This window comes from Carassius carassius, chromosome 22 (assembly GCF_963082965.1).
Source record: "Carassius carassius chromosome 22, fCarCar2.1, whole genome shotgun sequence".
NCBI classification, from domain to species: Eukaryota; Metazoa; Chordata; class Actinopteri; order Cypriniformes; family Cyprinidae; genus Carassius; species Carassius carassius.
The window spans coordinates 23,246,242-23,268,457 of NC_081776.1; the positions used below are offsets into that span (position 1 = coordinate 23,246,242).

At 40.1% G+C, this 22,216-nt stretch overlaps 1 protein-coding gene and 1 long non-coding RNA gene across 2 annotated transcripts; both read left to right on the plus strand.

Moving 5' to 3' along the window:
- The first annotated feature begins 2,320 nt into the window (after positions 1-2,320).
- On the plus strand, positions 2,321-3,308 carry LOC132099120 (uncharacterized). Its single transcript, XM_059505574.1, has 2 exons — positions 2,321-2,689; positions 2,778-3,308. Exons 1-2 carry the CDS (start codon positions 2,350-2,352, stop codon positions 3,134-3,136), a joined length of 699 nt encoding a protein of 232 aa, XP_059361557.1. The 5' UTR covers positions 2,321-2,349; the 3' UTR covers positions 3,137-3,308.
- Positions 3,309-6,465: 3,157 nt separating this feature from the next.
- Positions 6,466-7,095, plus strand: LOC132099123 (uncharacterized). The gene is made up of 3 exons (XR_009423021.1): positions 6,466-6,568; positions 6,716-6,875; positions 6,958-7,095. It is a non-coding gene; the product is annotated as an uncharacterized LOC132099123 (long non-coding RNA).
- Positions 7,096-22,216: the final 15,121 nt, after the last annotated feature.

The following is a 22,216-nucleotide window of genomic DNA, read 5'->3' on the forward strand; positions in this document are numbered from 1 at the left end:
GTTGACGTCAGAAAGTTTCAGAGCAGGCTGTGTCTTTTCTCTAGATGGTGGTGGAGACCAATGATGTTGAACATGCTGCCCTGTGGCCGTACTAGGTAAGGGGCTTATTTGTGCAGCGTTTTCAGGGCCATATTGTCCTGGGGTATCAGGTGAGTTCTGTTCTATATCTTCCTCTTGGGTTTTGGATTGATCTAGTTCGACACTCTCACTGATGACGGAGAGCTCTTCTCTGAGGACAGCTGCAAAGTCTTTGCCAGTCTGTTTTGCAATGTCCTTTAACTCTGAGAGGTAAGTCTGTGTAGCTGTTTTGCTAGCTACAGGTGTGTAGACACTGGCTAAGGCTCTAATGTGATAAGTTACATCAGTCCGGGTCTTACTGTTGAGTCTGTGTGGCAATGAAGGTAAGAGAGACTGCATAGCTGTACCATATACATACTCTACTACAACCTGTTTTTCTGAAACTGGCTCAACGAAATCTACTGGAACTACCCTTTGAATGGAACCATATTGTTTCAGGAAATCGTATAGTTCCTCATCAGTTTCTGTACCAGCTATATCACTAACTATAACCGAGTTAGGGATCTTCACACTACTCCTTTGAATAATATCCATAATGAATCACTGGTAACAATACTATACGGCCTCTGGTTTCTAATTTTAAATGCTTTAAGCCACTCCTGGCTGGCTCGCCAAGTTTGTAACACCGGAATCACACCACTTACAGTGCCACCGGACCAGTTCTAGGTTCTAAGGAGTGGGGAGCAAAAAAATAAATAAAAATAATTACACCAGAGACCGTTGCTTTAAATACAAAAGGCCGGCAATTTACTGAATGCAAAATTCACATAGAATATACAGTAAACAAACAAACAAAACAAAAAAATACCCTGCAGATTCTTTGTATTTAGGTAAGTATTATAAATGAAAAGGTATTTCACTTTCTTTTTGTTCTTTAGTTCACCTAAGTTATTTTAATCAGGCTAATCTTAGTTAGAGAAGTCTTTTCCTAGGTTAAACTTATTTTAGAATTCCTATTTTTTTCCTGAGTTAACTCTTTTTCCCTTTCTTTTACAGGTAAGAAAATACCTTCAGTTTACACAACCAAATCAAAGTGGACCACAAGCATTTCAAATCACATTCAAACATATGAACTCAACATGAAAATAAAAGTATGACACTTTAACATAAGTTCAAGTCCAAATGTGAGTTCAATTATTCAGTTCAATGAAAAGTTTCAGTTCGATTCAGTCCAAAAATAATAGTTCAATCGGTTTCCAGTTCAATTCAAAACCAATTCCTGATTCTCCTACCACTCTGGCAGCGAGCTACCATACACAGGAGATTTCCTCACTGATGCAATGGAGAAGATGAGTTGAAAGTCTGGGTCTGGCTCGCCATCTTGAATCCCGTCTGTGCATGTGCACGCCTGCACACTGCAGACCAATCTTCGCTCCGACCAAGCTTCAAACCAAGCAGAAAAACCTGACCTGTGTAACAGGTCATAAACACAATAAATCTCTTTTTAAATCCTCAAATAATACAAATGAATGTTTCAGTCTCTGAGTTGTAACGTTACTGCTACAGTGCTTTTTCACCTCAAAAATGGTGACGGAGCGATCTCTTTTAACTCACAGCTCCGTTCCTCACACAACTACCGTACACATCTCTCATTTACAAAGCATACATTCACATTTATAACATTCACAGTTTCCATAAGCCTAAAATATTAACTGGTAAACAGTTTATGGCGAAGCATTTCCTTGTAAACAGCTACGTTCTAACGTTAGCTCTCCGCCGGAGAAAAAAAAGAAAAAAAAAAAAGTACCTCACGGCAAAATGTGAGAAAACAACTCAAACTCACCAAAACTGGTGTGGCTTAGTTCCCATAAAATCCCTGTCAGTTCCCGACCAGGTAAGTTATGTTTTTTCAACTGCAAAATCAACTTTTTCACTCTTTTCTCGGCTTATTAAACAGCTCGTTCTCTCCGATTTCTCCTCTGCTGCAACGTCACTGAAGTGCTGTATCTAGCGTCACTAGTCCCTTAAAGGGGCAGTGACATTAATTTTCTGTCAGCATACTTTTAATCTTAACATTAAATTGTCGTATTAACATTTTTAATTAACTAAATTTAATTAACTTTAATTAACATTTTAATTATTTATGTCATATTTTAACATGGGTTACAAGAAGTTCTTTTTGGCCTGTTAGGATATGGAAACAAAAATTAAAGCATTGAAAAGACAGCAACAAAAAGCTCGTAGAAAATCAAAAAAAGATAATTTTCTTCTGATAGTGAACACTCCTCCAGAGAACTTGAATTAGACTACTCATCAGACGACTCAGGAAATATGCTGAATGTTGTGGAGCAGCATCTAAATGAAGACTTGCAAGAACAGTATGATTCAGAATCACAACAGAATACCATAATTAATATGCAAGATCAAGTGCTATGGTATGAAATTGATAGACTAAATGATTCCATGGATGTTACCAGTGAAAGTAACTCAGAGCTAGTTTTGTCTCTGGAGAAAAAGCTGTCTGAGTGGGCAATGAAATTCAACATCTCCATGACCTCTCTCACTCATTTGCTTAAGATTTTGAAGGAACATGACATTGATGTTCCAGCAGACGGACGAACACTATTGAAAACACCTCGTTCTGGCAGTTTGAGAATAACTGAAAAATCATGTACATTTTAACTTTGAAAATGTCCATGCACTCATTTGGCAATATTATTCAGAAATTTCACTGAACTGTAAAATCTTGTTTTTGATAGGTGGCAAATACACATATTTTGGATTAAAGGAAGGTCTTACGCATACTCTGTCTGAGCAAGACACTTCAAAATACGACCACTTTGAGATTTCTTTGAATATTGATGGCCTACCCATTTTCAAGTCCAAAAACCTCACAATGTGGCCACTTCAGTGTGCTGTCATCAACATTGATGAAGTGAAAAACAGTCCTTTTGTTGTTGCTCTGTTTTCTGGAGCAAAGAAACCAAATGATTTGGAGTTTTTGAGGGATTTTATGGAGGAGCTGCAAGAACTGATGGAAACAGGCTTTAAAAGGAAGAGAATTGTCCTAAAAACATCATATGTGATGCACCAGCACGAGCCCTCATCAAAGGAATAGTTCAGTTTAATGGCCGCTATGGCTGTGACTTTTGTGATCTAAAGGGAGTTCATGAGAGCAAAATGCTTTTTTTGTATAAAGGAAATCTCAGAACCAATGAGTCATTTAGACAGAAGACAAATCCTGAACATCACAAAACAGATAGCATTCTTTTGAATCTGGACATTGATATGATCAGGCAGTTGCCAATAGATCCCATGCATTGTGTAGATCTAGGAGTGACTAAGCTAATGTTTAAGCTGTGGAAAGAAGGACCTTTGGCCCATAGATTATCAGCTGGACATCTTAGCCCCATTACTTATTTTCATCAAGCTGTCCGACATCACATACCTCCTGAATTCAATAGGAAACCCAGGGGGTTAGATGAACTGAAGCACTGGAAAGCAACTGAATTCCGAACATTTTTGCTTTATACTGTACCAGTGATTTTGAAATATGTTCTCGATAAGGAGAAGTATATTCACTTCCTTTCACTTAGTATTGGAATGCGCATCTTGTACAGTGAAAACCTAATGGAGCATCGTGATTATGCAGATGAGCTGTTAACATATTTTGTTGAAAAAGGTAGCAGCCTGTATAGCATGAGTTTCATCTCATATAATGTGCATTGCTTGCTACATCTCACTGATGTTGCAAATTACAACAGATCATTACACTATTGTTCAGCGTACAAGTTTGAGAACAATATGGGTCAAATCAAGAGGTTTATCCGTGGTTCAAGTGATCCACTGATTCAAGTAGCTAACAGATTGGCAGAGAGGCAAGCAATATCAAGTTCTAAGAAATCAAATGTTAACTCTGGTACGCCAAAGACAAAATAATGTTACAGAATGACCAATGATAGCTACTGCCTTATACATGGAGTTCAAGAAAATCTGATTTTTGTGAGGTTTTTTGCAGAATGGAACCTTTGTACACTAAGCCATGTGACTCCAGAATAATTGGCATATTCAAAGGATTTCGGAATCACACTAAAATGTTACATACGGACACCACTCAACTGAGACATAAAGCAATCATGATACCTTTGTCATTGATTGATAAAGATGAATACAATGCGGTAGCGCTTATACCGCTCATGCATTCAGTTTGATTTATTAGTCAAGTAAGTCAGTAAGGCAGGGTTTTTGCCTTTTTTATTGCATGTTATCCTGATTTTGATCCAAAGACTATGAATAATGTGTGTGTGTGTGTGTGTGTGTGCGTGTGCGTGCGTCTTTCAGTATCGAATTTGTTTATTCGGTGATGGACAGACATCTGTTGTACCAATCAGTTGGATTTTTGATGACAATGGAACATTGAAGTGTCGATGGACATCATCACTCTCAAACATTAAAAACAATTCTCCACCAAACCCTAACTGGAAGGTTTATAACATTGTGAAGATCGTTGGACCATCAATTGGTAAGAAATTGCAATAATGGTGCATTTGAATTGAAAATGAATGTGATGCTGAAATGTGGGTATAAGAACACAAATTCAAGTTGTTGTGCCTAATATAAGCCAATCACAATTTTAGTTTTACATAAGTATTTAACATTTCTGGAAGATTTTTTTTCTTAATATTATGATAGGTGGTCTTATAAATTTACTAATCATAATATATTTATGTATTCTATGATGAATAAATAGTTGACTGAAATTCCATTATACACATAGTATACATAAATTTACCACTTACAGGAGGCTATGATCAAGCAAATCAATACATCTCAGATTACACAACGGGGGTCTCAGCAGCAGAGGACTCAATTACTTATTCAATGACAGACCCTGCAGTTGTGGAATTACCTGAGAAGAGAAAAAGGAAAAATAAGCTTGGTGATGAAAGTGACAGCAATTCAGAGACATCTTCCTGTGAAGGTCTGTATATATTGAAATGATTGGTATGCAGAAAACAATTTAGCCATAACTCTGTGATCATTCTTTATTTGTATATACTAAACAGATGATATGAACTTGAAGCAGTCAGGAAATGAAGTGAAGCAATCTGGTCTGAAGTCAAGAAAAGTCCCACTGCCCAAACCTCCTATATACCATGGTTAGCCTGTTTTAACTTTGATGTAGAACTTTGAACTTGCTAAAGCACTTTTATGTTTTTTCAATCCATTTTTTATTAGTTTGTTTTTTTCTTCTTTTGAACATTAGTCAATATTCAGCTCATTCAGAAAGTTCAGTGTGACAGTGTTTTTTAACTAAACTTTTATTTAATAAAAAATATTTTCTTCTGCATGATCTATCTTTAAAGATACTCTTCAGAGAAGTGGGAAAAAAGATGAGGATGATCCCAAGCCCACAAGCTCTGATGTCTCAGGTGATTTAAACATATACACACATATACAAAAGATAAATTCATGTATTAATGGTGTGTATAATGTGCTACTATGCAGAGGTTTTTACACTTTATATTGCCAAAACCCACCATATGTTTTTTATGAATTTTATGAAGACCCTTACAACCCTCTGGAGGCCTGTTGTGGGTCCCCTGACCCCGGTTAGAAAACCCATGCATTCATGTATTGATGTACATTAAGCCACTTACTTCTATATCTTCCTCTCAGAATTTCATGATCGTCAACAACATCACATGACTTATAAAGAAATTACAGTGCAAACCAGGATACCAGGTGTGTATACATTGTTTATTCATTGTGTATACAAGGTTTGTTATGGCAGAAGATTAGGGGATTATACTAATTTTAATGTGATAAACAGATGATGTGCATTTAAAGAAGTCAAGAAATGCAATGAAGCGAGTTGGTCTGAAGACAAAGAATGTTCAGCTGGCCAAAACTCCCAGATATCATGGTAAGCTTTTGTTTTAACTTATCTAAGGAACTTAGCAGAATCAGCGTTATCATTTTATTTGCAGATTTTGAATGTCTTATGTCTTTTCTTGAAAGTAGTCAAGAGTCCACTTATTCAGAAAGCTCTGTGTGTCAAAACATCTGCTGAGTATGAAACACTTTTTCTCTTAAATTGAATCTGGTTAAGCTAATTTGATCATTCTAATTCACATTGTTCAGGTGACTGTCTGGATGATAACAATGAAAGCCCTGATGACAGTTATTTAAACTCAAGCCAGCCCAACCCAGTATTCTTAGGTGAGACAATAGATATTCCCTTTAACACATGCAAACACATCACAAGGTACCTTATAAGAGAATTTTGTGTCATGACTCTCACAGATACTCTTCAGGGAAATGTGGCAATGCATGAGGATGATCATCCTAAAAGCTCTGCTTCTTCAGGTGAGTTATAATTTAATATAATTTATTGTGTGTGTGTGTGTGTGTGTGTGTGTGTGTGTGTGTGTGTGTGTGTGTGTGTGCCCATGAGGAACTTTTTAAACAACAACAGTGCTCCAGCTTTGAAACGTTTGAAGCCTTCTGTCAGAGGCTTGAAGAAGACAAAAATTATCGAGAGCTTTATGTTAGTACTACTATATAAATTTAGCGTTTATTTTTACAATAAAGCCACAGTTTTATTTTTTTATTTTTTTGGAGCCGATACCATTTAAAAGAAATGTTGAAGCCTGGTATATTTTAATCATGACAATATTATGTATGTTTTTGTCAGGTACACTATCTCATCCATACTCACGGCAGCTCAAATATAGATGAGATGGTGAGACAGGCTTTAAAAAGCATAGCGTCAGACAATGTTCTCTGTCTGTATAACAGAACGGGGAAAGATGGGAAGAAGGTGTTGCCACCTGTGCTCCTGACATGTTTGAAAAGTAAGTGTTTAAGTTTTGGTTTGTGCATCTGGATGCTGCTATAGAAATTGTAATGTTAACACCTTGCTCTTTGTGTTTTTAGAATGTGTCAGGTCTTTTCACAAACAAAATGAAATAGAGCTGAAGAAGCTAAAAGTAACCACCAGAACAACACCAGACGCGGAATGTATTTGCCAAGTAGAATTTTTTTTGTCCAACACCAACACCAGGCTGAAAAGGAAAGCAAATAAAGGAAAAAGCTGACTTTTTTGTTTGATTGTTTTTATTGATGGAAATAAAGAATGTGGGTGTAAAAGTGAATCATTTTAGATAACAGTGAACTAACACAATTATTGCATAGTGGTGTTATATGGTGATCTCACAGTATGAGCACACAGTGACCACAGTATGAGCACACAGTGACCACAGTATGAGGACACAGTGATCACAGTATGAGCACACAGTGACCACAGTATGAGCACACAGTGATCACAGTATGAGCACACAGTGACCACAGTATGAGCACACAGTGACCACAGTATGAGCACACAGTGACCACAGTATGAGGACACAGTGATCACAGTATGAGCACACAGTGACCACAGTATGGGCACACAGTGACCACAGTATGAGCACACAGTGATCACAGTATGAGCACACAGTGACCACAGTATGAGCACACAGTGACCACAGTATGAGGACACAGTGATCACAGTATGAGCACACAGTGACCACAGTATGGGCACACAGTGACCACAGTATGAGCACACAGTGATCACAGTATGAGGACACAGTGACCACAGTATGAGCACACAGTGATCACAGTATGAGGACACAGTGACCACAGTATGAGGACACAGTGACCACAGTATGAGCACACAGTGATCACAGTATGAGGACACAGTGACCACAGTATGAGCACACAGTGACCACAGTATGAGCACACAGTGATCACAGTATGAGCACACAGTGACCACAGTATGAGCACACAGTGACCACAGTATGAGCACACAGTGATCACAGTATGAGCACACAGTGAGTGTGATGTGACCTCATATTTCGACCACAGTATGAATGCACTGTGATTGTGCAGTGACCTCATGTTGTGAACAAAGTATGAGCACACAGTGAGAGCTCTGTGTGGTTACACTTTTAGTTCACTGTGACACTCACATTATGACCGCACCATGAGAATATTGTGAGCTCATAGTGACATCATTGTGAGATCAAATTGTTAAATGGGGATATACAAATTTACATTCGTATGTGCAGGTATATTCCAATACACAGTTTTGTATGTACAGGTAAATTATTTGCACATTTGAAGTGTAGACTAAGTGTTTGTTACGTAAATAAGTGAATAAAACATCCTGCTGAATGGACAGGCAAAGATGAAACTGTGGGGGGTTGTTTGGTGCCTTTTTTCTTGGTTTCGGCCATTGCCCCTTCAAATGTCTGTGCTAAGCCTTGACCCAACACCAAAGTCACTGCAAAACCAAAAAAGCCAACAATTAAATTTGGTGACAGGACAAATAAAAAGGTATTTCCAGAAACAGGTGTTGTTGTAGAGGTAAACATAAAGTGTTTTAATAACTATAAATATAGAATTTCAGGAAATGTTAATTCTTCCTGTATTTTCTCTGACAAACATAATTTTCTCTGCCTCTGAAAAACAACATTCTCTGCACGTCCCAACATGTAAACTAAAATGCAAGTCACAATGCAAGTGCGTGCAGGCATACAAAAATGTAAAGACATTTTAGAAGGTGATGGTAAAGAGATAAAAGTCAATTACAAATGTATAAAAATAACAACACTTAATGAATAAAAGAAGAACACAGCTAAGCTGGATATAGGCTAATGTTACAGCAGCCAGCTCTTTTAACACAGACTTTTAAGAAGGGATGGATGTTTGCTTTAGGTAATAGGCCAGGTAAGTGAAGTTATATTATCTTGTCGTTTCCTTTACGTTTTCTGTCTAAAAGCAACCAAAGAGTCGTTTTAAAGTGTTTAAGCAAATAATAATAATAATGCTAATAATGATAATAATAATCGGCAGGGATCCCTAGACCAATACAATTAGTGTGCCTCCTCTATTTTAAAACCTGCGAGTCGCCATTGTTTCCCAGTTCTGATGTTCAACACTTACAGTGAACTAGTGTGTTAATGAAATAAATTAGAAATGCTGCTTATTTCTTTGAATGACAATATACTAACTTACATTTGTATGTGCAGATATGACAAACATAATTTTCTCTGCCTCTGAAAAGCAACATTCTCTGCATGTCCCAACATGTAAACAATAGCAAACTAAAATGCAAGTCACAATGCAAGTGAGTGCAGGCATACATAAATGTAAAGACATTTTAGAAGGTGATGTTAAAGAGATAAACGTCAATTACAAAATGTATAAAAATAATAACACTTCATGTACTAATAACAACTTGTGAGAATGAGAAAGCCAGTAAACGGATTGTAGCACGTTAAGGGTTTTTATTACAGATATCATAAGAAATCATCTTGAGACATAAAAATAAACTGTAAATACAACTAATATTTGTCTGCTACGCTGTCAATAAACGTGCAAAGATGAAGATGAAGGTTTATAAATTCTTTAATCCAACACACAGGGCAACGTTAACGAGACTGGACAAAGGAAACACAAACTAATTTACACCTGATAAGACATGCCTGAGCAAAACCAAATGAATAACAATGACAACCAATAAACTAGGGCAGGATCGATGAAAACAGAGTCCAAACTAACAGAAATTGTGACAATACGCACCTTCCCGGAAGGCACAAACTTACGTCATAGAGTGAAGGATGAGGTGGCGAGGAGGATGAGGAGAGGGTGAAGGGATGGTGAAAGGGGCTGGCAAAGGTATGCAAAACAGGCAGAGATATACAGGATGTGGTTCTGGAGGAGACCAGATAACCGGGAATAGGACGACAAACTAAAATCAGGGAGGTGCAGGTGGAGGAGATGACCTTGAGCAGGAGAGGGCAGATGAAAACCCAGGCAACAGCCAGGACTGCGCTCCATGGTGGTGTTGCTGGAGGGAGGGGCCAAGGCGTGATCAGAAAACACACTGCCATCGGGATGACTGGAGGTGACAACAGCGATGGAGGTGGAGCCCACGGTGCAGACAGGAAGCAGAGGAGGCGGAGTGACGCAAAGGATCCAGAAAGCCGCAGCAACAATCACCTGAGATTTAGGTTAAGATCTGGAGGCCAGAGGATGAGTTGGAGAAACCAGGGAAGGAGGTGGAGCCTGAGGGGTCCTCCCTAAGCGGACGTAGCCAAAATTGTGGAGGGCTGGAGATTAGTACATGGCCCCCAAGTCCACAGCAGAGGCATGGTGAAGTCCAACCCAGGTGGAGCTGAATTATGGCCAAATGGTCAGTGGTCCACGCTGGAAACAAGGGTGGGAGGAGCACAGGCAAAGGAGTCTGGGTGACAGGCTCCTCAGGTCCAGGAGATGAAGACTCCCGGCAGGCCCGAGATGGAGCCCCACTACTGAGAGAAGGTGAAACAGGAACTGATGGGGGACAAAGGTAATTGGACAGGGCTGAGAAGGCAAAACAATTTGGAGAAAATGTGGGAGAGAGAGGCTGGGCTGGACCAGTGGGTCAAGGAGGAATCAGGCTGGCAGTCTTAAACTCTCCACACTAAAAACAATGTTCATGCTCTTACTCTCAGAGGCAGGAGGGTTGGTGGGCATTAATTCCCACAAATTCCATGAGTATTCCCTTGGCAATGGATGAGACAGTCGGCACACACAACTGTTCAGATGCGATTCCCTGGCTCGCTGATGGTGTCAAGCCTGAACGCTCCTCCTGGAAATGGACATGATGTTGAGGCTGATGCACTCTCTACGTCTGTGGTGGGCTCAGGCTGTCTCTCCTCGCAGCGGGGTGGTGACTTGCTGGGCATTGTATTGGGAGGGGATCTGGCATCTTCATCCATGAGGCCGATGGTTAAGACAGATCTTCAGGAGCTCAGCACCCACTCCACATAAAAATGAAAAAGCTCCCTCCAGGACCCTCCCTGGACAACTTTGTTCAGGCCAGCACGCAAGAATGAGCAAAGGCAGTCATCCGGGAAGGTGGTCTGAAGGGCAGGAATTCATCCATGTGCTCCATGAGGGAGTGATCTCCCTGCTTAAGACACAGGAGGAGTATGGCAAAGGTCCATGGCAGGAAAAAAGCTAGCCAAAGAAAACGAATAAAACAACAATAAACAAAATAAACACTGCTTTACATTTACTTTAAGGTTTGATCTTCTCTCACACTACGGGATGAAGGTTTATAAAGTCTTTAATCCAACACATGGGTTAGCATTAACACGACTGGCAAAGGAAACAAACAGAACTAAACTAATATACATATGATAACAAGGGAGGTGGAATGGTGGAGGATCAGGGGGAGGGACGGAGGGCCAGGTCCATAGAGGGGAACAGGGACAGGAAGTGATATCTTAGCAGGTAGCCAGGGTGGATCAGACAGTTCAGGGGGCCCGGTCGCATCAGAAAGTTCAGGGCAGTGCCGACAGAGCAGGAATCCAGGGTGGAGCAGGCGGAACAGGAGCCCACCACAGCCGAGCAGACGGGACCGAAGCCCACCAGGGTGGAGCAGAGGACCACCACAGCCGAGCAGACAAGACAGAAGCCCACCAAGGTGGAGCAGAGGACCACCACAGCCGAGCAGACGAGACAAAAGCCCACCAGGGCAGAGCAGAGGACCACCACAGCCATGCAGACGAGACAGAAGCCCACCAGGGTGGAGCAGAGGACCATCACAGCTGAGCAGATGAGACAGAAACCCACAAGGGCGGAGCAGAGGACCACCACAGCCAGGCAGACGAGACAGAAGCCCACCAGGCTGGAGCAGAGGACCATCACAGCTGAGCAGATGAGACAGAAACCCACAAGGGCGGAGCAGAGGACCACCACAGCCATGCAGACGAGACAGAAGCCCACCAGGGTGGAGCAGAGGACCATCACAGCTGAGTAGATGAGACAGAAACCCACAAGGGCGGAGCAGAGGACCACCACAGCCATGCAGACGAGACAGAAGCCCACCAGGGCGGAGCAGAGGACAACCACAGCCGAGCAAATGAGACAGAAACCCACAAGGGCGGAGCAGAGGACCACCACAGTGGAGTCGATGGCACAGGAAAGCGAGCCTGGTCAGCTAGGACTGAAACAGAGAACATGAACAGGTTAATGGCAGCCTCCGTGGCCATGATGAGATGGTACATGGCCTCCATGGCCATGAAAGGGCAGGCGCTGAGTTCATAGATGGCCTCCATGGCCATAACAGGACAGGCAATTAGTTCATAAGCGGCCTCCATAGCCATGACGAGAGGGTAGATGGCCTCTGAAGGTTCTGCAGCAGTTGCCGCCACCTCTGGAGGTTCCACCGCCGTAACAGTCTCCTTGACAGCAATAAAACGGGCTAAGAGAGCATTACTGGGTGCAACAGACAGGATGTGACGATGCTCTGGAAGTTCAGCTGAGACATGACCAGGCTCTGGATGATCTGTTGTGATATGATGAAGCTCTGGAAGATCTACTGAGACGTGATGAAGTTCTGGAAGAACGGTGATGATCTGACTGGGCTCATAAAGACCAACCGTGACTTGACCCTGTCCACGGAGATCAACTGTGACCTGACTTTATTCACGGCGATCAACGGTGACTTGACTTGACTCATGAGGTTTAACTGTGGTTTTACTTGACTCATGGGTGTTAATGGTGACTTGACCTGACTCTGGACGGTAAATGGTGACTTGACTTGACTCTGAACGGTCACCGGTGACTTTACCCGACTCTGGACCGTCAATGGTGGCTTGATCTGACTCTGGATGGTCAACGGTGATCTGACTAGACTCTGGAGAGTCCACGAGGTCCTGACTCGGCTCTGTAGAGTCCACGGGGACCTGACTGGATTCTGGAGGGTCCACGGGGACCTGACTCGACTCTGGAGGGTCCACGTGGACCTGTATCGACTCTGGAGAGTCCATGGGGACCTGAGACAAACAGAGTAAAAACTAACAGAAATTGTGACAGTACGCACCTTTCTGGAAGGCACGACCTTACGTCATAGAGTGAAGAATGAGGCAGCGAGGAGGATGAGGAGAGGGTGAAGGGATGGTGAAAGGGGCTGGCAAAGGGATGGCAAACAGGCAGAGATATGCAGGAGGTGGTTCTGAAGGAAGACAGATAACCGGGAATAGGACGACAAAGTTTGAACATACCCCACTGTGCCGATAATGTACCAAGTACTTATTAGCAGCGACGTTGAATATTTGATCGTCAGCAGATTTACCAAGCTGTCATTCAAACAGTATATGTACAAATTAAAAATAAAAGAAGAACACGGCTAAGCGGGATATATGCTAACGTTACTGCAAGCAGCTCTTTTAACACAGACTTTTAAGAAGAGATGGGTGTTTGCTTTAAGGTGATAGGCCACGTAAGTGAAATCACATTATCTTGTCGTTTCCTTCACGTTTTGTGTCTAAAAGCAACCAAAGAGTCATTTTAAAGTGGTTAAGCCAAAAATTATATTAATAATGATAATAATAATCGGCAGGGATCCCCAGACCAATACAACTAATGTGCCTCCTCTGTTTTAAAACCTGCGAGTTGCCACTGTTTCCCAGTTCTGATGTTCAACACTTACAGTTAACTAGTGTGTTAATGAAATAGATTAGAAATGCTGCTTATTTCTTTGAATGACTGATAGTTTTTGACACATTGTCACTAGGGGGCATTATTACATGGAAACTGTCTGCAGACAATCTGAAGCTGTTTGCTAATAGTTTCTGCTAATATGATAAGAAATGCTGTTTGAGAAAACAGAGAGAGAGAAAAAAAGGACAAGTAAATAAGGAATAACAATATACAAATTTACATTTGTAAGTGCAGGTATATTCCAAATGTTATATTGGTTACAATTGAAGAGTAGACTAAGTGTTTGTTAGGTAAATAAGTAAATAAAACATTCTGCTGATTGGTCTAGCAAAGATAAAACTGGGGTATTGTTTGGTGCCTTTTATCTTGGTTTTGGCCATTGCCCCTTAAAATGTCTGTACTCAGCCCTGACCCTATACCAAAGCCACTGCAAAACCAAAAAAGCCAACAATTACATTTGGTGACAGGACAAATAAAAAGGTATTTTCAGAAATATGTGTTGTTGTAGAGGTAAACAAAGTATTTTAAGAACTATAACTATAGCATTTAAGGAAATGTTAATTCTTCCTATATATTCTCTGAGAAAAATAATTGTCTCTGCCTCTGAAAAACAACATTCTCTGCACGTCCCAACGTGTAAACCATAGTAAACTAAAATGCAAGTCACAATGCAAGTGAGTGCAGGCATAAAAAAAATGCAAAAGACATTTTAGAAGGTGATGGTAAAGAGAAAAAACTCAATTACAAAATGTATAAAAATAACTTCATGTACTTATAACAACTTGTGAGAATGTAAAGCCAGTAAACAGATTGTAGCACGTTAAGGGTTTTTATAACAGATTTGAAATCATCTTGAGACAAAAAATAAAAAATAAATAAATTGTAAATACAACTAATATGTGTCACGCTACACTGTCAATAAACGCACAAAGATGAAGATGAAGGTTTATAAAGTCTTTAATCCACAACACAGGGCAACGTTAACAAGACTGGACAAAAGAAACACAAACTAATTTACACCTGATAAGACATGCCTGAACAAAATCAAATGAAAAACCATGACAACCAATAGAATAGGGCAGGAACGATGAAAACCCAAACATAGTCCAACCTAACAGAAACTATGACAGTACGCACCTTCTAGGAAGGCACGACCTCACGTCATAGAGTGAAGGATGAGGCGGCGAGGAGGATGAGGAGAGGGTGAAGGGATGGTGAAAGGGACTGGCAAAGGGATGGCAAACAGGCAGAGTTATGCAGGAGGTGGTTCTGAAGGAAGACAGATAACCGGGAATAGGACGACAAAGTTTGAACATACCCCGCTGTGCTGATAATGTACCAAGTACTTATTAGCAGCGACGTTGAATATTTGATCGTCAGCAGATTTACCAAGCTGTCATTCAAACAGTATATGTACAAATTAAAAATAAAAGAAGAACACGGCTAAGCGGGATATAGGCTAACGTTACAGCAGTCAACTCTTTTAACACAGACTTTTAAGAAGAGATGGGTGTTTGCTTTAAGGTGATAGGCCACGTAAGTGAAATTATATTATCTTGTCGTTTCCTTTACGTTTTCTGTCTAAAAGCAACCAAAGAGTCATTTCAAAGTGGTTAAGCAAATAATAATGATAATAATGATAATAATAATCGACAGGCATCCCCAGACCAATACAACTACTGTGCCTCCTCTATTTTAAAACCTGCGAGTCGCCACTGTTTCCCAGTTCTGATGTTCAACACGTACAGTTAACTAGTGTGTTAATTAAATAGATTAGAAATGCTGCTTATTTCTCTGTATGACTCTGTTATAGAGTTTTTGACACACATTGTCACTAGGGGGCATTATTACATGGAAACTGCCAGGAGACAATCTGAAGCTGTTTGCTAATAGTTTCTGCTAATATGATAAGAAATGCTGCTTGAGAAAACACACAGAGAGAGAGAGAGAGAGAGAAAAAAAGGATAAGTAAATAAGGAATAACAATATATAAATTTACAATTGTATGTGCAGGTATATTCCAATACCCAGTTTTGTATGTACAGGTAAATTATTTTCACATTTGAAGTGTAGACTAAGTGTTTGTTATGTAAATAAGGAAATGAAACATCCTGCTGATTGGTCTAGCAAAGATGAAACTGGGGGATTGTTTGGTGCCTTTTTTCTTGGTTTTGGCCATTGCCCCATCAAATGTCTGTGCTCAGCCCTGACCCAACACCAAAGTCACTGCAAAACCAAAAAAGCCAACAATTAAATTTGGTGACAGGACAAATAAAAAGGTATTTCCAGAAACAGGTGTTGTTGTAGAGGGAAACATAAAGTGTTTTAATAACTATAAATATAGCATTTCAGGAAATGTTCATTCTTCCTCTATATTCTCTGACAAACATAATTTTCTCTGCCTCTGAAAAACAACATTCTCTGCACGTCCCAACGTGTAAACCATAGCAAACTAAAATGCAAGTCACAATGCAATTGAGTGCAGGCATACATAAAATGTAAAAGACATTTTAGAAGGTGATGGTAAAGAGAAAAAATGCAATTACAAATGAACATGAAAAATTTAAGAAGTTTGTCTTTAAAAATATATTTTATAGCTCATGTCCAATCCCTCGTAAAAAGGGGGATAATTATTTTAATTTCAAAAGGTGTTAATTTTGAGTGTCATAAAGATATAAAGGATTAGGAAGTGAGATATGTTATTTTTAAAGGAACAATAAATAATAACATGGTTACTTTTGTGAACTTATACGCCCCACCAGAAAGTAATAAACAAAAATATTTCTGGTAAAATAGCATGACTATTTCACTGGAACCAACAAGCTTGCATGTAGCTGCCATTAACTCACCATTGTCATGACAATCACAAGTTAGGGTAACATTAGGTTAAGTAAAACTGCAAATAAGTAATGCATAAACAAACTTTCCACATTAAAAAGTATTTTTGTTTTTACCATATAGCTTTGGAATGAGACTTGTATAGAGCACTAATCAAAGTGAACACATGACATTTTCTTTTCAGCCTAGGAGCTGTGTGTCACTCAGCTGCCAGATCTACATGTCTACAACTTGTCAACGCCCACTTTTGTGTTTTTAGGGTTTAAAAGGCAGCTCTGCACACCATTTAAGTCACTTTTCCCTGCAGAGCCACGGGAAGCTTACTAACAATCACTTGAAACCTCCAGACTCTGATCTCCTCTAGTCATTGTTCAAAATGAGCAAGATTGTTGTTTTTACCGAAGAGGGCTTCGGGGGCAGAACAGCTGAATTCAAGAACGATGTCTGTGACTTAGAAGAAGACAACTTCAACAATGTCATCTCATCTCTCAAAGTCATTGGTGCACCATGGGTAGCATATTATGACACGAATTTTGGTGGAAAGCAACGACTGTTTCAAGAAGGAGAGTATGCTACTTTTGATGACAAAAAAAGGTTTTCTTCCCTTAAGATGATCAAAGATAACCTGGAAAACCCTGAAATCCGGCTGTTTGAGCATGTGAACTATCAAGGAAGAAGTGTGGTCCTGCGCGTTGAAACCAATCTTCACGAGATTAATTTCAGTGACACCGCATCTTCCCATAGAGTGAAAAGTGGTGTCTGGATACTCTATGAGCATGTCAATCGTAAGGGTTCCCAGCTTATTTCTTTCCCTGGGGAACAAATTCCTAACTATGTTCCGCTCTCCTTCAACGATATGGCCAGCCATGCGCGTCCCTTGCTGCCGAAGTCATAGACAGCATCATTCAAAATTCACTTTCTGCAGCTGAATATGAACCGGAACCCTTTTGGAAAGAACAAGGCAAGTCGTGGGGAAAGACTGATACTGACAAGAAACTGTGACTGTGACACCAACAATAACAAAGAAACTTTAGGCAATTCAACTCAACCTTATCAACTACAGATATCTGTTTGACGTTATACAGTGTATGTTAATTTGGCAAATATTCTGTAACAGTGGTGATTTTTTTTTTTATTGAACAATTTAATTGGCTTTGGCTATACATCTATAGTAATCATTATCAGTAAATATATGAAATAAAGTACAGATTTGGAATTGTATTTCCCCTGTTTGACGCGTGAAATTTTAAAAAGGATTTTGTTTTCATATTATGCTGCGTAAGAGACAACAAATGCTGTTTTATTCTGTCAACTCAGAAAATAAAAGAGTCTTAAACATAAAATACTGTTTCTTGAATCCTGTTATATTTTATTCTCTCTCTATTACATTTCAACATTGTCAAAAGGTATTTATAAAAATATAAGAGCTCTATCATTAATGATTTCACCAAAACAGCTGCAAATTGGAAGTTAATTTTACACCTGAGAAAACTGATCACCAAATATACTTTTAACCTAAAAAAATTACTATTAACTATTAAAATTTTTCTGCATACCTCCTCTCTTTCACTTAGACTGCAGTCACACCTTTTCTATTAATTTATTAAAGTATTCTTTAATACTTATTCATATTCTTAACATTACACTAAGTGTATTATTAATAGAATACATAAGGCAATAAATGATAGCAAATCGAAGTGATGCTTGTAGATTTAAAAATAAAACCGCAAATATGTGGCGGCAAGTCAGTGTCTAAATGAGCCAGGGGTTGCGTCATTCATTCATTCATTAACGGAGGAAAATGCTGTAGTGATGATTGGGTTTTTAATCGACTATCCAATTCATCCAAAGCCACAGATTTGTTCACTTACTAAACACCGCTGTATGTTGCTTGGGGATGCACACCAGATGATACAAACTTCATTGGAACTATTATTTCATTATTTCACTTGACAATATTCTGTTTAAAATGTAGACTACATTTAAAATGTAAAAAAAACTGTTGTAAAAATTAATGGCACTTTTGCCATCTTTTGGATATTCAGGGAAATTCTTTATTCTTGTTTGTATATCTTAACACAAAAACAATCATTCGCACAGGGTGTGTCTTTATCGAAAAGAGTTTAAAATGTCAATATCTGCTCTTTATACTATTAAAGGCTATGAACAGCAGTGTCATATGCATGCTGGTTGTGTAAATGCAGTCCGTTTTAACCGCAAATGATGAGGTAAGCTGACTGGATATCATGAACTTGACTGTTTACGGCACTCCCGTTTTCCTTCTTATACATTAGAAGTGGTCTTCTGCTTGTCAGAAATACATGTTCGGTTTTAAAGTTACTTTAAGTTGGGGTACATTTAATGTATGTCAAAACTCATATTTTTGGTTGCGTTCCCCCTCCGTTACTTCACGTACCATCAGGGGTACGCATAACCCAGTTTGAGAACCACTACTGTTGAAACTGCGACATGTTAGTAAACTGCTTGTATAATTTCTGAATACAACATGTAGACATGAAATTTAATAAATATAAAAGGGTCAACTGAAAATCACAATCATTAAATTGGCAAATTTGCATATCCATTTACATTTATGTATTCAGAAGATCCTTCTATCTACAGCGGTTTACGTCACATTGAAGATGTGCATTTTATCAGGTCAGTCATTACCTACAGTAGGAATCAAAGCCCATGACCTTGATGGTGCTCATGCATGCCATGCTCCATATTTGAGCTACAAGAAATTTTACTACATGCCATATGGTACATCTGATCTCACATACAGTTGGTGAAAAGGGATAGTTCTCCCGTAAATTTAAAGGGACAATAAGTAACTTTTTAGGTATTTTATTATCTAAAATAAATATTTTTATTCATAAATATGCCCTCAATGGTGTACAAATACCTATGCCAATGTTTAAACTAATCCTCGTAAATGAAGAATTTATTATCTTTATATACATGGGACGGGTAGGTCGACGGAGGCTTCCATGTAGTTCCGCCATCTTGCAAAACTATAATAGCAGAGAGGGACAAAAAGTACTAAGCCAACGCGTTTCCACAACGCGTTTTCGGTCAGAGCCAGAAACGCAGGTGCAGAGCAGTGAGAGGCGCTTGAAACTGCACCGGCAAGTTTAAAAGTCTGGATTGCATTCTTATTATGGACCATACATATGCCGCGCCACAGAAGAAGAAAAAATCGTCGCCAAAACAAAGTGCTATTAGAAGACATCCTGTCAAAGCTTTTTGGTACATATCGCCTACCGTAGATGCAACGCGCATTTGAAAAAGCGAGGCGCTGGAGAGCAAAATTAGTTTGAATGCAAAATACAATTTCACCACTAGATGGGAGTAATTCCTACTTACAGCCCCTTTAAATGTAATTTTTAAGGATAACTGTAAGTAGCTTGATGCAGATAATGCAGAAAAGTAATTGCTTTCCTGTACTTAATGTTAGTGAGACTCTGATTGACTGGATTGATACATAATTTTGCATAAAGCCGAATTACAGTTATTAGTCATAAGCCTGGGAAATTTTGAGAAACATCTTTAAAGAAAGTAAAGGCCTATTGGATTATCTGAGGAGAGGAAAAAGACAACTCAGGCTTTGAATGAATCGAAAAATTGTTCAAATTAAAGTTATTGGACTGATTGACAATTTATGTAACATAGATTGGTAATGATAAAAAAAAATGACAATTACAACTAATAATTCATAAAAATAAAGCATTACACTGACAAAGAGTGAACACAGTAACAACATAGAACAAGTAAATCTAACTAAAATAATAATTGTTTATCATTTAACAGTACCTGTTTCATCCTAAAAATTTAATTAGATATGTAACTATTGCAGCTAAAACAATCATCCAGTAGGCCTTTACTAAAAATGAATGAAAGAACAATGTTGTCTTCAACAACATTCATTATCTGGCTCGGCTCGATGTTCATCTTCAGTTCTCTCTTCACAGCAGTTCAGTCAGTGTACTGTTTGAGTAAATGAATTACTCCGGGATATTGGTTTGTTTGAACTCAGAGGGAGTGTCAGCCACATTAAAAAAGTTAACAGCTTAAGTCACTTGTGGATTAATGCGTATTAGAGACGCGAACCGTTTAAAACGATTCAGTTCGATTTGGTGAACTGGTTCAAAAAGATCCGGTTGCATCGAATGATTCATATCACAAACTGCTTTGTTTTGAACTTTCTCACAACAGACACGGAAGAGAAGACAATGATGAATAAAGTCGTAGTTTTTGCTATTTTTGGACCAAAATGTATTTTCGATGCTTAAAAAAATTCTAACTAACCATCTGATGTCACATGGACTACTTTGATGATGTTTTTCTTACCTCTCTGGACATGGACAGTAGACCGTACACACAGCTTCAATGGAGGGACTGAGAGCTCTCTGACTAAATCTAAAATATCTTAAACTCTGTTCCAAAGATAAACAGAGGTTTCACTGGTTTGGAACGACATGAGGGTGAGTTATTAATAACATAATTTTAATTATTGGGTGAACTAACCCTTTAAGCAGGGAGATCACTCTCTCATGGAGCACATGGATGAATTCCTGCCCCTCAGACCACCTTTGCTCGTTCCTGCGTGTTCCTGCCAACCTGAACATAGCAACATGAGCGCAGTTGTTGCTTTGTCACTTATGTGGAGTGGGTGCTGAGCTTATGAAGATCTGTCTTCACCATCGGCCTTATGAATGAAGATGCCAGATCCCCTCCCAATACAGTGCCCAGCCAGTCACCACCCCGCTGCAAGGAGAGACAGCCTGAGCTGACACCATCAGCGAGCCAGAGGGAACCGCATCTGAACAGTTGTGTGTGCCGACTGTCTCATCCATTGCCAAGGAAATACTCATGGAATTTGTGGGTATGGATGCCCAGCCACCCTCTTGCCTCCGAGAGTGAGAGCGTGCTGGCATGAACATTGTTTTTAGTGTGGAGAGTTGAAGACTGCGTGCCTGATTCTGTTCATTTGTTTGACCCACTGGTCCCGCCCAGCCTCTGTCTCCCACATTCTCTCCAAATTACCTTCCTCTTCCTTGTCCAGTTATCTTTGTCCCCCATCAGTTCCTCTGTTACATTTTCTCTCAGTTGTGGGGCTGCCTCTCGGGCCTGCCGGGAGTCTTCATCTTCTGGACCTGAGGAGCCCGCTGCCAAGACACTGTGCTCCTCCCACCCTTGAATCCAGCGTGGACCATTGACCATCATTCAGCTCCACCTGGGTCGGACTTCGCCACGCCTCCGCTGTGGACTCGGGGGCCATGTACTACTCTCCGGCCCTCCACAGTTTTGGCTCTCCAGCCCTCCACTCCATCCTCCCTCAGGCTCCACTTCATTCCTTGGTTGCTTCAGCTCACCCGCTGGCCTCCGCATCCTAACCTAAATCTCGGGCGATCGTCGCTGCATCTGTCTGGATCCTTGGCATTGCTCCACCTCTTCTGGTTTCTATCTGCACCATGGGCTTTACCTCCATCGCTGTTGTCACCTCCAGTCATCCCCATGGCAGTGTGTTTTCTGATCACGCCTTGGGCCCTCCCTCCAGCAACACCACCATGGAGCGCAGTCCTGGCTGTTGCCTGGGTTTTCATCTGCCCTCTCCTGCTCAAGGTCATCTCCTCCACCTGCACCTCCCTGGTTTTAGTTTGTCGTCCTATTCCCAGTTGTCCATCCTCCTCCAGAACCTCCTCCTGCATATCTCTGCCTGTTTGCCATCCCTTTGCCAGCCCCTTTCACTATTCCTTCACCCTATCCTCATCCTCCTCACTAGGGATGCATCAATCTGATACTCGGGACCGGTATCGGCTCC

Bases quoted from the DNA above. Each gene is read 5' to 3' on its own strand.
- LOC132099120 (XM_059505574.1), top strand. From the start codon at position 2,350: ATGCTGAATGTTGTGGAGCAGCATCTAAATGAAGACTTGCAAGAACAG. The intron at 2,690-2,777 runs GTACATTTTAAC...TGTTTTTGATAG, and splicing joins GAGAATAACTGAAAAATCAT to GTGGCAAATACACATATTTT.